We start from the raw sequence: 12,629 nt of genomic DNA, 5'->3' as shown, positions 1-12,629 counted from the left end.
ACCTAATATCTGGACTTAGGGTGATTACCTCTAGGTCTTTACTTTCCTTCAAATAACCATATCTTATCATACTGGAATAACAATACATTTAAAATGTTAAGAATATAGTTATTTGTGTCATTATTAAAATATTACTCTGCAAAATAACACATTCTGGAGCAAATTTTAATTGTGCTTTAAATATATATATATTATTTATTTTAAATATATTATATATATATTATATATATATAAGACTTATTTGTCTTATTTTATTTATATTTGTTTGACTAGAATGCACTCAATAAATATGAAAGCAGTTCTTCTTTTTTTAAAAAAAAAAAAAATTCAATACAGATTTATTAATTTGCTTTATTACTTTATTATTATTATTTTGCAAATATATGGAATGATTTAAAGGGATAGTTCACCCCAAAATGAAATTTTTTTCATCATTTACTCGCCCCCAAGGTGTTTCAAACCTGTATGAGATTATTTCTTCTGCTGAACCCAAAAGAAGATATTGTAAAGCATGTTTGTAACCAGACAGTTGATGGTAGCGATTGACTTTCATAGTATATATTTTTTTTCCTACTATGGAAGTCAATGGCTACCATCAAATGTTTGCATTCTTCAAAATAACTTCTTTTGTGTCAGCAGAAGAAATAAACTCATACAGGTTTGGAACAACTTGAAGGCGAGTAAGCGATGACAACATTTTTGGGTGAACTATCCCTTTAAATGAATACATTTTTTTATTTTTTATTTTTATTTATTTATAATAGGCTATCAATAATGTCCAGTGCAGTGCAGAGTCACATCATGTCAAAATATTTTGTGCTGTGGGAGTTTAAAAAAGCACAGGTAATGAAAATCAGAAGCTCTTTCCCATGGAGGAACAAGTGTGACAGCGATTCATTCATAACTGTGTGGGTGTTCAACGTCTCCCACCCACGACTATTCAAATGAACACAGGGGTTTTCAGTATTGCTAGTCTGGAAAAGTCATAACAGATCAAGTGCTTAAACAGCATGTGGCAGAGAGACACTTGCAGAGTTAAGGGGGAAAATGCAACTACAGAGCTTCTTTTCATAAATTTTACATTCTTTTCACATGAAACCACTGTCACTTATTACAAAATGCTGTTCTGGGAGTTCAAAATGTTTAAAACTGTGGTGTATTAAACTGCACAAGCTAACAATGAAGTGACAACTCCTTTTATTAATTACTCTAGGTATTCCAAATATATTTGTGATAACTAAAGTGATCTTTCTGCTGTTGGGTGTCAACAATGCTGAATTATTCTATTGCGCCATCTAGTGTTCACAAAGAAGCCTTAACATACTCGATTTTGTGTGACTTTGGCTTTTAATTCATGATCTGTTGATTTCTTTTATTTTTTATTTATGCCTATATAAGTGCACAAGAAAATAGGAACCTTTATGTTGACCAGTCATTATTTGCAAAAAGATCTACTTTATTTCACATTCAAATCTATTTCAATAAAATGAAACAGTAAACAGACAAAAATGAACATTCATATACAGTACATTAACTTTAATAAATAAGCTCCATTTTGCTTATGAAAAATATAAACCATTTCATCCACCACACATATTGCATTGCTTTCTTTCCATGGAAGGTGGTTTCACATATACACTGTCATGTAATATATAATGCAACAATTGTACACTCTAAGACATTTTATTTGAATTTCTTGAAATACCTGACTTTGTTGCATTCCCTTTGAATAAAGGCAAAAACAAACATACACCAACTGTCCTGGGGCTTCCTGTAAACCAGTTTTGGGATCTGTGCTCAATATTTACCACAAGTGCACTTCAGGTTCCACCATTACCCTGTCTTAAGCAGTGCATGTTTTGTGGATACATATCCCGCACCTTTCGGTTGCACATCAAATGGATTTAAATGAATTCCATGTGCACAGATTGTCCTCTTAGACAACTAAGATAGTCTAGGAAAGGCGTTTAATTCGGTCCACTGATCTAAATGTCATAGAAGTGTCTGCGGCATCAAAGCCCACACTGCCAGCAGACGCTACTGTGAAGACTGATATCAAACCATTTGCTGAAGTATGCCTCAGTAGGTCCAAACTAACTTCACAGAACGAATATGGATAAGTAAATATGGTCCCACAGCAAGACGCATTTACATTTCTAGACCTGCTATTTGCATTTCTCGCATTTAGTGGGTGGCAGGAGACAAAAACTGCACGAAATTCTCAAAGAAAGAATTTCCCGTCGAGCTTAGCTGTTGTTCTGAATATATATGGTTGTCACTGTAGCTCCAGACAAAAGGCCGCTTTGCTGAATAAAACATTGTAGCACTTTATCCTGCTTTACTGCTCAGTCACTCTCATCAGTCAAAGGGAACACCAAGTTTAAGTCACAGTCCATCCATCATGGCCAGGAGGTCATCACCCTTGCTGCTGGAACTGGGGGAAGGTTCTCCCGTCTCTACGAACTCTCCCATGATCTTAGCCAGCTCAGCATTGGTCTGTTTGTCCTGAAATGAGCCAGTCAGAGGTTTATTGTTACTCCCATGGTCCACTTTGGCAGTTTAAAGTTAACCTAAGACTCAAAAACCAATTAGACAAGCTGAGAGCTTTGTCTCAGTGTGGGTGGATCACTGGTAATCAGGCATTACAATGTTTTCTGAGGCCAAGGATCCCATAGCATTGTGCTGAAACAACCTAAGTGTATTACTTTACAAGCGTACAAACATTAAGCATTACCTTTGTTGCCTGGATATTAATAACTTCATAAGAAAGCTCATCCGGTCTTAATATCAAAGCCTCCCTGTGGGGAAAACCTGCATTTCAATTTTTGTATGAAATCTCATGCAAAAAACAAACAACATTTCACTGACATTTCAAGCTGCACTCTCATGTTTGAAACCACAAAACATGTCAAGAACATGGCAGGGTCACATTTTACCCCACAATAAAGAGTAATCAATTATATTTTTTATCTGCACTTTTTGTATATGCTCACCAAGGCTACATTTATTTGATCAAAAACAGTAATTATTTATAAACTGAATTATTTTTACAATTTAAAAGAACCGTTTTCTATTTTCATACATTTTAAAATGTAATTTATTCCTGTGATGGCAAAGCTGAATTTTCAGCATTATTACTCCAGTCTTCAGTGTCACATGATCCTTCAGAAATCATTCTAATATGCTGATATGGTGCTCAAGAAACATTTCTTATTATCAATATTGAAAACATTTGTGCTGCTTAATATTTTTGTGATATTCTTTGATGAATAGGAAGTTTTACTTGAAATAGAAATCATTTGTAAAATTATAAAATGTCTTCACTTTCACATTTGACCAATTTGATGTAACCTTGCAGAAAAAAAAAAAAAAAAAGTCTAATGAGAAACATTATTGAGAATATATAATTGAAAGCAAGTAAAATGTCTAGACATTACACTAATGGCATGATTTCGTTTTTATTTTGGGGTGAAATACCACCCCCTAGACATGTTTCATTGAGATGCAGCTTTAAATCTATTTGTGACATTCTAGTCAAATTCAATTTAGACTACAACTATATTTTTAGAATAAAAACGTACTCTTCCTCCTCGTCAGTGGCGAAGAGGTTAACACGGAAGCCAGAGTCAGTGCCGGCTGGATTCTGCACCTCCAGACCTCCCATTAATCTAGCAAGCAGGTTCAACTCTTCTTTTGCCAAAGGATTCGGAGTTGTGTTGACCTTCAGGATTGTATGAATTCAGTCAAATATGCATGCTAATTACATTACACATTTTTCTGGAATTTTTTTTTTCCATTAGTTTTCATGATGTATATAATGAACTAACATTCTAAAATATATGAATATGATTTGAATATATGAAGAGGATGCAAATTATCATGTCAACTAGGTTATATAAAGTGCCCCTATTATGCTTGTTCTGATATAACCTTGCATATAGTGTGTAACATAGCTGTTTGTGAATGTAAAAGGTCTGCAAAGTTTCAAAGATCAAAGTACGCAATAAATGGTGTTGTCGTCTCCCAAAAGAAAGAATCGATTCTGAACTGCCTGAACCAATTCGTCAGTAATTCCAGTCTTACTTGCCTGCACAAACCTACATAGGTTTGTATTTTTTTTTTTTTTATAATGGTTATTATTCAAAGTTGTAGCTGAGACTGGAAGAGTTTGGTTACATTTACATTTAATCATTTAGCAGACGCTTTTATCCAAAGCGACTTACAAATGAGGAGAACAATAGAAGCAATCAGACCAGCAAGAGAGCAACAGTATACAAATGCTGTAACAAGTCTCAGTTAGTCTAGCACAGAACACATAACAAGGTTTTTTTTTTTTTTTTTGAAACAAAAATAGAATAGTATAGAATAGAATAGAAAAGGCAAGTGCTAATATTAATTGGTCAGGTGCTGACGAAAAAGATGTGTCTTTAGACATTTTTTGAAAATGGCTAAAGACTCAGCTGCTCGAATTGAGATAGGCAGGTCATGGTTAATGTTGTTGACATGTTGAAAAGACACCGTTTTCTGATACGGTAAAAACGACGCCATTATTACTGTATCACTGTGTATCAAGCACTGAGGAAGCCTCCAGAGCTGAAATTCAGATATGGTAAAGGTTAATTTCCGACATGCGCTGTAAGCGGTAGACCAATCACAACAGACTGTGCTAAATGACCAATCAGAGTAGGCTCTCAGAAAGGTGAGGTAGACTGAACTGTTTCAGGCACTGTGAGAAAAAAGATGATGATGCAATGTATATTATAAGAAAAATAGTGTTTTTTGACCTTGGATGCATGTAAACCTATTGCAGGAGACCTCAAAAACTAAAGTAGGAACCTTCAAAATAGCATAATAGGGGCACTTTAAAAGAGTACAAATAAAGTATAATTTATTTATAATCTTACCTTGGTGTGTTGTGAGGAGTTTTTTGAGGTTCCAGACATGTGTGTTTCAACAGGACGGCTCACACTGTACCTGAAAGAACAAATAGGACAATTGTACAGCTGATGTGCCAGTGAAAGGCTACCTGTCTCAGGGTTACAGCTAAATTATTCACAAATCAATTAGAGATAACGCTTTGCTACAGATAAAACTTAACATGGATGAATTACACCCCTGTATCTGAAGATCCACAGAAGGTGTGAGTCATATGATTCCACTATTGAATATTAGTAGGAGTATTATTAGAAAGTGGTTGATGCTCACATGTTTGTGCCCAGTTTGATGACTCGATCACCATACATTTCAAAAGATCCCTCACGGAGAGCGGCGTTGTAGTTGCCCCCATCGCGGAACTGCATCCTTCTCACCTCCTCACCACTACAGCTAAACATCCTGGGAATTAAACACAGTCATGAAAAAATTATTGATAAATAATAAAATAAATCTAAAATAATTTTAAACAGCATTTCTTATTCTAAATGATCTAATTCTTTTAGAAAATTTAAAGAATTATTTTATTCATGCCATTTTATGACCTTATATTAATTGAAAGACGTGATGCAATATAAATTAGTGCTGCCAAATCAATTAATCATGATTAATCACATCTAACATAAAATATATAAATAAATGAATCAATTTGATAGCACTAACATATAAATATATTAATCGATTTGATAGCACTAACATAAAATGTTAAGCTAAATCTTGATGTTGATAAAAATAGTTCACAGACATGTTACTGTACATGTCAGCTACCCCTAAGTGCTATTAGAATAACTGCTTTCAGTCACAGTCTAAACACAGAACCTGCTATACTTAGAATAGCTCTCTTATATGTCCAAGTCTCCTGTTAATGCAATTAACTATAAACCCTCACCATCAGACTCTGTCGGCTCGAAATGACGTAGGTGATTTCAGAGCAAACATATGCACAACTTTAGCTATAAATTTAGAGGCTATTTATTTATAATGTTTAAATCAAATCAAATCCTGCCGTTCTCAGCCTTTTAATGCCTTGGTCATGTCAATACTGGATTTTTTTTTTTTTTTTTGCCATGGATGTTATCCTATGAAGCTAACCTCATGAGTCCTGGGGCGTGCATCCCATACGGAACAGGGCCTGATGTGGGGAGGACGAATCGTCCATTGGAGTTCTGTACCTTGTCTTTCAGGAAAATTGATACCTAAAAAACAAGTTAATATATGTTTAAAATATCTTTTGACTTTGTCAAAATGATTATTTTCTGCACCTTCATAAACATGACCAATATTATTGGTTAATTCTCAGATTGGGTTTCCCGGAGTATTCTGTATTCATGTACATAAAAATAAAATAAAAAAATAAAACAGACTTACTCTTATATGCATATCTTGAAAGAAGATGAGGAGCGTTTGTCTAATTAGTTGAAACTCTCCACCAGATAAAGGGGTATATATCTAAGAATTACAAGCAAGAGAATAAAACATTTCAAAGCCAAAATCAGAGTGGAGCTGACAATGATAGCAAAATAATTGCCCAATAATAATAATAATAATAAGAATAATTACAAACTTTTATATTAAATAAAAATATGTATTATTATTATTATTATATACCAAACAATGGAAAATGTATTATAATATTAAATAATAACATTGACATAATATAATATTAAATAATATTAATATTAAATTAACAGATATTAACAATGAAAAAATGACATTACATTTAATAATTGAAAACAATCTTAAAATGTATAGTTCTGAGCATTAACGCAATTACCTCTACGAGTTGTTTGTTTGTTTCATCCACTTGGCTGAGGATGCTGGGAGTGTCTTTCACAAAGTCCCTGATGGCATCCATATGGTTGAAGGACACAAGGAGGATGTCTTTAGGCCGAGGACACAGCAGGACTTGATACTTGAACGCCATGGTCATCAAGTCATAGAGCTGTGCATGGGAAAAGCACAACAAAGGAGCCATTACATATTTCATCATATTACACACCAGAGGGAGCCATTTATCACTATTATGCTTATTAAAATATAATGATATTTAAATATAAATGAGAAAATAATTCAATATAAAAGAGAATTTCATAAGTACTGATTTGTTTACTGAGAATACAGAGAGTTTTGTAGAAAGTTCTCACTAGGAAAATATGCAAGAGTCCAATAAAACCAATCGCACCAATAAAAATAAAGCAAACAATCTGTTATCAGAATATTCAAGAAAATGACAATGTATCCTTGACTTTAGTTTTAGTTTTCACCTTGTCCATACTAGCTTGGTTGAGTCTCATGATGGAGGCATGAGCCAGTCGGTCAAACACCGTCCTGAGGGCCTTCTTGGAGTACAGCTCTTGTGGCTTGAACAGCTCCTCCAGGAACTTCTTATTGAACATGGTGGTAATGATATCATTCATAACTACCACAACACAAACACAAAGACAGAGTTGCTGTGAGTCAAAAGCAATTCTGTGCAAACACGAAGCTGACAACAAAGCCAACACAATGCAGTCTGTACTGTAGAAAGCCGTTTTGCCAAGAAAGATAGATAAACAAAAATAATATAAATCAAAATCGGCAGATGTTTTCACAGAGAAGCGAGCTGGAAACTGTCATCACATGTTGACTGAGGAAAACACCAATGTTAGAAACATATACTGTCAAATGGAGGATTTCATTTATATCTCAGTACTAAAAATAACTGTATAAGCTTCCTGAATCTTTGGGGTTCTTATTCTACAATAGTATATTTCTCACGCGAAAACATTCCAAATGTGAAATTACAATTAAAGGGTTAGTTCACCTAAAAATGAAAATTATCCCATACTTTACTCACATTCAAGCCATCCTAGGTATATGACTTGCGTCTTTCAGCCAAACACAATAGGAGTTATATTAAAAATATCCTGGCTCTTCCAAGAGCCTTTATATTTATAATGGGAGTGAATGATACCTTAGTTGTTGAAGCTCCAAAAAGCGCATCCATCCATCATAAAAGTAATCCATACGGCTCCAGGAGGTTGATAAAGGCCTTCTGAAGCGTTTTTGGAAGAACAAAAATCCATATTTATAGCTTTTTAAACTATAATTACTGGCTTCCGGTAATGGCAGTACCCGTGTCTAGTTCCGGCGGAAGAGTGAACTCTGACCCAATGCATGACGTATTGTCGAACATGTAAGCGCAGACGATTAGGGCCGTCCTCGACTAAAGATTTTTCTAGTCAACTACTTACTAGTCGGTCATTTAGTCGATTAGTCGACTAATCACACGTGTATATTAATTAGCCAAATCATAATAACGAGCCTTTAATTGCCTATACATAGCCTAATCAGTGCTCAAGCGCATGCATAAAGCTTGCCACAGCGCACCAGCAAAAGTAATGATTATGAATGTGTCTTGAAAAAACAGCAGTCTGCACCTATTTGCACATTTAATAACATAATCTGAGAATATTTGTTTTCCATTTGAATTGGTTCATTTAAAAATAGAAATTTCAAGCTTTCGATAGATGCATTGTACATTTTTATTTTGTAAACAAAACACCAGTCAGGAATTAGAAGTCTAAAACGAGATTTTTTAAAGAGAAATGTCGGGTCAGAGTTCACTCTTCCACCGGAACTAGACTCGCGTACGGCCGTTACCGGAAGCCAGTGATTAAAGTTTATAAAGCTATATGGATTTTTTCTTACAAAAAAGAAAAAAATGGTTCTCTTCCACTCCCATTATAAAGCTAGGATGGCTTGAGGGTGAGTTAATTACGGGATAATTTTCATTTTTGGGTGAACTAACCCTTTAGAGTAGCGCAAAACCCCCATCTCCCCCTACACAGCAAGTGCCTATAAGAGCCGGCACTACTTTGCTCTATGGCCAGCAGCAAAGCAAGCAGAATGTTAACAATACCTCTTTTTCTGTCCTCCTCTAGCCAATCTGCTACAGTGGCTACAAAGATTGCAAATCAAAAAGGACATATTTAAAATGATCCTCTAAGGAAGTTAACTAAATAGCAGGTATGGCATCGGCTACATGTACTGATACATCACATCTGCAAGCAACAAGCAACTTATTCACACTGTTTTGTGACCTCTGTGGCACATTTTGATACCAAAAGGCAATGTCGGCACAACTACAAATTTCGTTCTTAATATTTCAGAATGCAAAAAAGAGAGGAAACCCTTATACAGGAACATATATTAGACAGGAAACCATGATACTGGCAAGCTGTTGTTGAGCAAATGTAATTGAACCACAGTGTTGCATGCAACAGAATTTATGCTGAACAAATGCAATCCATTTGTTTTAATAAGACGTACAAACGTCATTACGTCCAATTATGAAATCTTCTGATGAACATTTTAGATTTTTTAGATATTAATATTTAGCGGGCCGCAAAAAATATGGATATCTATTGTATAATGAATAATATTATTGTATTAGTTTAATACACAATATTATTTTTGTAAAATGATTTGTCAGAAAAGTGTGACATTTGTGCTATCACTTATTATATTTGTTTTCCAATGCAATGACGATCACATTTTAGGGGCCACTGCATGTTTCCATGGACAATCTTTTGCATAATTAAAATGTTTTTTAAGAGATGGCATACCAATGCAAAAAATTACTTGTTTTCTGCATGTAAGTAAGTTAACTGAATTGGGATCACTGTATTCAAAAACAGGCTAACTGGCTAATTGATCCAACAACTAACGTTACTTTCCTTTAGAAAGATCACAAACGATGATCATAAATACAACGTTTACATCATAACCCGGGTCACCAGAACAGGCTTGCTTTATCAACTCCCTGGCATATTAGCTGCCATCTACCTTTCTTCGCTTTATCTGCTGGGATATTCTGAGCCCGCAGGCGCTGATCCAGGATGTACAGCATTTCTCCACCCAGATTAATGAAGAGAAGAGGCAGCGTTCGCGTCGACATCCCCACTGAATGGATAAAGAGCAGCTAGTATCGGTAAGCAATCACTGGTTGTCAATAAAAATTCGCAACCTGCGCTCTGCGTGTTTGTAGCTGAAGATCCTGCAGAATAATAAGCGTCTGTAAGCCCTCTCTCGGTTGCCAGGTCACCGCCAACAACAGCCAATCAGAGGCGCTCGTACTGCTGTGCGATGATGACGCAATATGTCTCGCCATGAAAAGCAGGTAATACAAAAAACTATTTTGTAGGCCTACATTTATATAATTTATGTGTTGACGTTAAGGTATATGTATGATTTGTATGTTCGTTTGTGAAGCAAAAGATACAAATACAAAGTATTATAATCAACAGCAACTGAGTTAAAATAGTAAATAACTGTGAAAAGATTGTTTTTTATTATTTTTTTTATTTCATACCAATAGGCAATTCCACTGTACTGTGTTTGAGGTGAATATTAAATATGAGACAGCTCCTGTACAGTAATATATTAATGCTGTAAGTTGGCACATTTTGAGCATTACAGCAAATTGGCAGCACGTACAATGTATTAATGAATATTGCAAGCATTCACACAGTCTTAACTTCAATAATATAACATAATTTACTTTGTTTGCCAAGTAAACAGCATTGGTCATCTTTTGTATTTCCAAAAAAAAAAAAATAATCTGTTTACAGATCTGTTTACAGATTCTATCATTGTTTTAATTCTCCTGCCTCATATAATACTTATTGATTTGTAGTTCAATCCATAGTGATTTGGATATGACTTGAGATATGATTAATTAATGTATGTTGATTTTTGTTGAATTTAAATGCTTCCAAAAATATAAAAGATTTTTAAAAGTGAAACAGTAATGGCAGTCACTAGGTCTCTCCATTCCTGATACGAATTTCTCTGGTCATTCGACATGTTTCAAATATTCCACAGCAACAGGTCATCAAAGCATCATTGCATATTGTGCCCTGCAGGGGGAAAAATAAAAAAACACATGTAACTTGTAACACATACAAGTGGACAGAAATAAATCCATGGATACGAATTCTTATATGGGAAATCTGATCCTCAATCTTCAGTATACCTGTATTCCATAGGTTAGACGCATGTGTGTCCTCATTGCAGCCATTCCTCCAGGTACACATGAGAGACATACATTCTCACCATACTTGTGTGCTGTGTAACAGCTGAGGGCTATTGGACAGACACAGCCAAGAGCACCTGGACAATGAAAAGAAAAAAAAGCAGACAATTGCTCAATGATCATGCATTTTATGTTAGCAATGCGCCACTGATAAAAACAATAAAGTGACTAACACAGAGTTCTCATTGGCTCAATATTAAACCACCTAAAATATACTAATAAAATCTTTAGTTTGAATATAATTTAGATGGTTTGCCGGCTGATCTCAGAACTTACAGACAAGTAGGTCACTGCAGCAAGAACAAAGACCGGTGCTCCACTCTCCAGTCTGCACATTTGTACCATAAGAGCCAGCACCAGGCTGAGTGATGACTGGGTTTGACATGTCAATCAAAACGAGAAGTCCAGCAAGGAAGCCGAGAAAATGGCTCGAGATGTTTTCTGGTAATTTGTAAAAAGAATGACAAATTTATATCCATCAATTCTTCGAAAAAAAAATACTAATTACTAAATAACCACTTCCTAATTACTAATTAAACACCATTTTAGAAAGAAAATTATTGACTTCATATCATTTTCCATTCCATTTTTGAGCGATTTGTGCTATTAAAAGGATAGTTCACCCCAAAATGAAAATTGTGTCATTATTTACTCACCCTCATGTCATTCCAAATTTGTATGTTATTTCTTTTGTGTAACACGAGAAGATATTTATAAAAAATACTTATGTTCTTTCTTTTTTGTCAATACAATGAAATGCTATTTTGGACCCCATTGACTTTCAATGTATGGGCAAAAACAATTGAAACGCTTCTCAAAATATCTTATTTTGTGTACCACTGAAAAGTCATAAAGGATGGTTGACGGTTAGTAAATGATAAAAGTCTGATACAAGTCTTATAGATTTGGAGATGAGGGTGAATGATAATTTAACACTGTTTTACAGGATAGAATATTTTACATTCAAAAACACACTTTGATACGCAAGAAATGACTAAAACAAATACATCTGGACCAGCTCTTATTACACTGCTAAATTTTTAACAGATTTTTCTCATCTATATCCCACCAATATTAAACAAATAAAATGAAATAATTTATCTGATTAAAAGGTGATAGACGAAACAAATATCTTTGAGTTTAAGGCTATACAATTATTTTTATTTTAAATCGATAAAAAAAAGTTTTATAATATAAAGTTGTAGACTTCGAAAAAGTACCTCGTGTTCTTCTGAGCCTCTTGATCAGCTTGCAGCTGAAAAGGAAGTTGTGACACACACCAACACACCACGCTTGCTACTCTCGTATGCATCGTTTCCGATTCACGCATATAAGCTTTACACAAAGCAGATCACATGGGGGAGGTCTGAGTTGTAATAGGAAATGTGACCAACTAATTCTTTTACAATCAATGTACTCACTTTAATCTCACACGTGTAAAGCATTGATAGTTTGACCTCAGATCATGCACCTGATTGTCATGCATTTCTTGTAAAATTATAGAGTTCAGGGAACTGAGAGGAGCCAAACCATTTGCACTAGCCACACAACCACAATGCATCAGTCTTGCATATGACACACGTCTTCACCAGCTGCTGATCCAAAACTCCTGAATGTGCGA

The 12,629-nt window shown here is 34.7% G+C and overlaps 3 protein-coding genes across 4 annotated transcripts in view; 1 reads left to right on the top strand and 2 right to left on the bottom strand.

Moving 5' to 3' along the window:
* Nucleotides 1–1,426: 1,426 nt before the first annotated feature.
* Nucleotides 1,427–10,025, bottom strand: oscp1b (organic solute carrier partner 1b). Of its 2 annotated transcripts, XM_084089669.1 has the most exons (11): nt 9,760–9,886; nt 8,834–8,872; nt 7,197–7,351; nt 6,707–6,874; nt 6,301–6,381; nt 6,025–6,128; nt 5,206–5,334; nt 4,905–4,974; nt 3,582–3,721; nt 2,735–2,798; nt 1,427–2,505 (listed from the first exon to the last, which is right to left on the bottom strand). In XM_084089669.1, the coding sequence occupies exons 1-11, from the start codon at nt 9,869–9,871 to the stop codon at nt 2,386–2,388; spliced, it is 1,182 nt and encodes a 393-aa protein (XP_083945795.1). In that variant the 5' UTR covers nt 9,872–9,886; the 3' UTR covers nt 1,427–2,385. The 2 variants fall into 2 exon arrangements, with proteins under 2 accessions (XP_083945795.1, XP_083945794.1); XM_084089668.1 differs by lacking the exon at nt 8,834–8,872 and having other exon boundaries at nt 9,760–10,025.
* A 48-nt stretch (nt 10,026–10,073) lies between these two features.
* Nucleotides 10,074–12,629, top strand: part of sh3bp5b (SH3-domain binding protein 5b (BTK-associated)) — a 37,360-nt gene continuing 34,804 nt past the window's right edge. Inside the window, exon 1 of the mRNA XM_084089667.1 lies at nt 10,074–10,093. The gene's annotated coding sequence lies outside the window, so the exon portion shown is untranslated. The remainder of the gene's footprint in view (nt 10,094–12,629) is intronic.
* Nucleotides 10,256–12,369, bottom strand: LOC311067660 (cornifelin-like). Its single transcript, XM_084089673.1, has 4 exons — nt 12,229–12,369; nt 11,285–11,449; nt 10,949–11,085; nt 10,256–10,832 (listed from the first exon to the last, which is right to left on the bottom strand). Exons 2-4 carry the CDS (start codon nt 11,391–11,393, stop codon nt 10,734–10,736), a joined length of 345 nt encoding a protein of 114 aa, XP_083945799.1. The 5' UTR covers nt 11,394–11,449; nt 12,229–12,369; the 3' UTR covers nt 10,256–10,733.

Source organism: Abramis brama (assembly GCF_963993115.1).
Source record: "Abramis brama genome assembly, chromosome: 17".
NCBI classification, from domain to species: domain Eukaryota; kingdom Metazoa; phylum Chordata; class Actinopteri; order Cypriniformes; family Leuciscidae; genus Abramis; species Abramis brama.
This window is presented reverse-complemented; position numbering and strand designations above follow the sequence as displayed.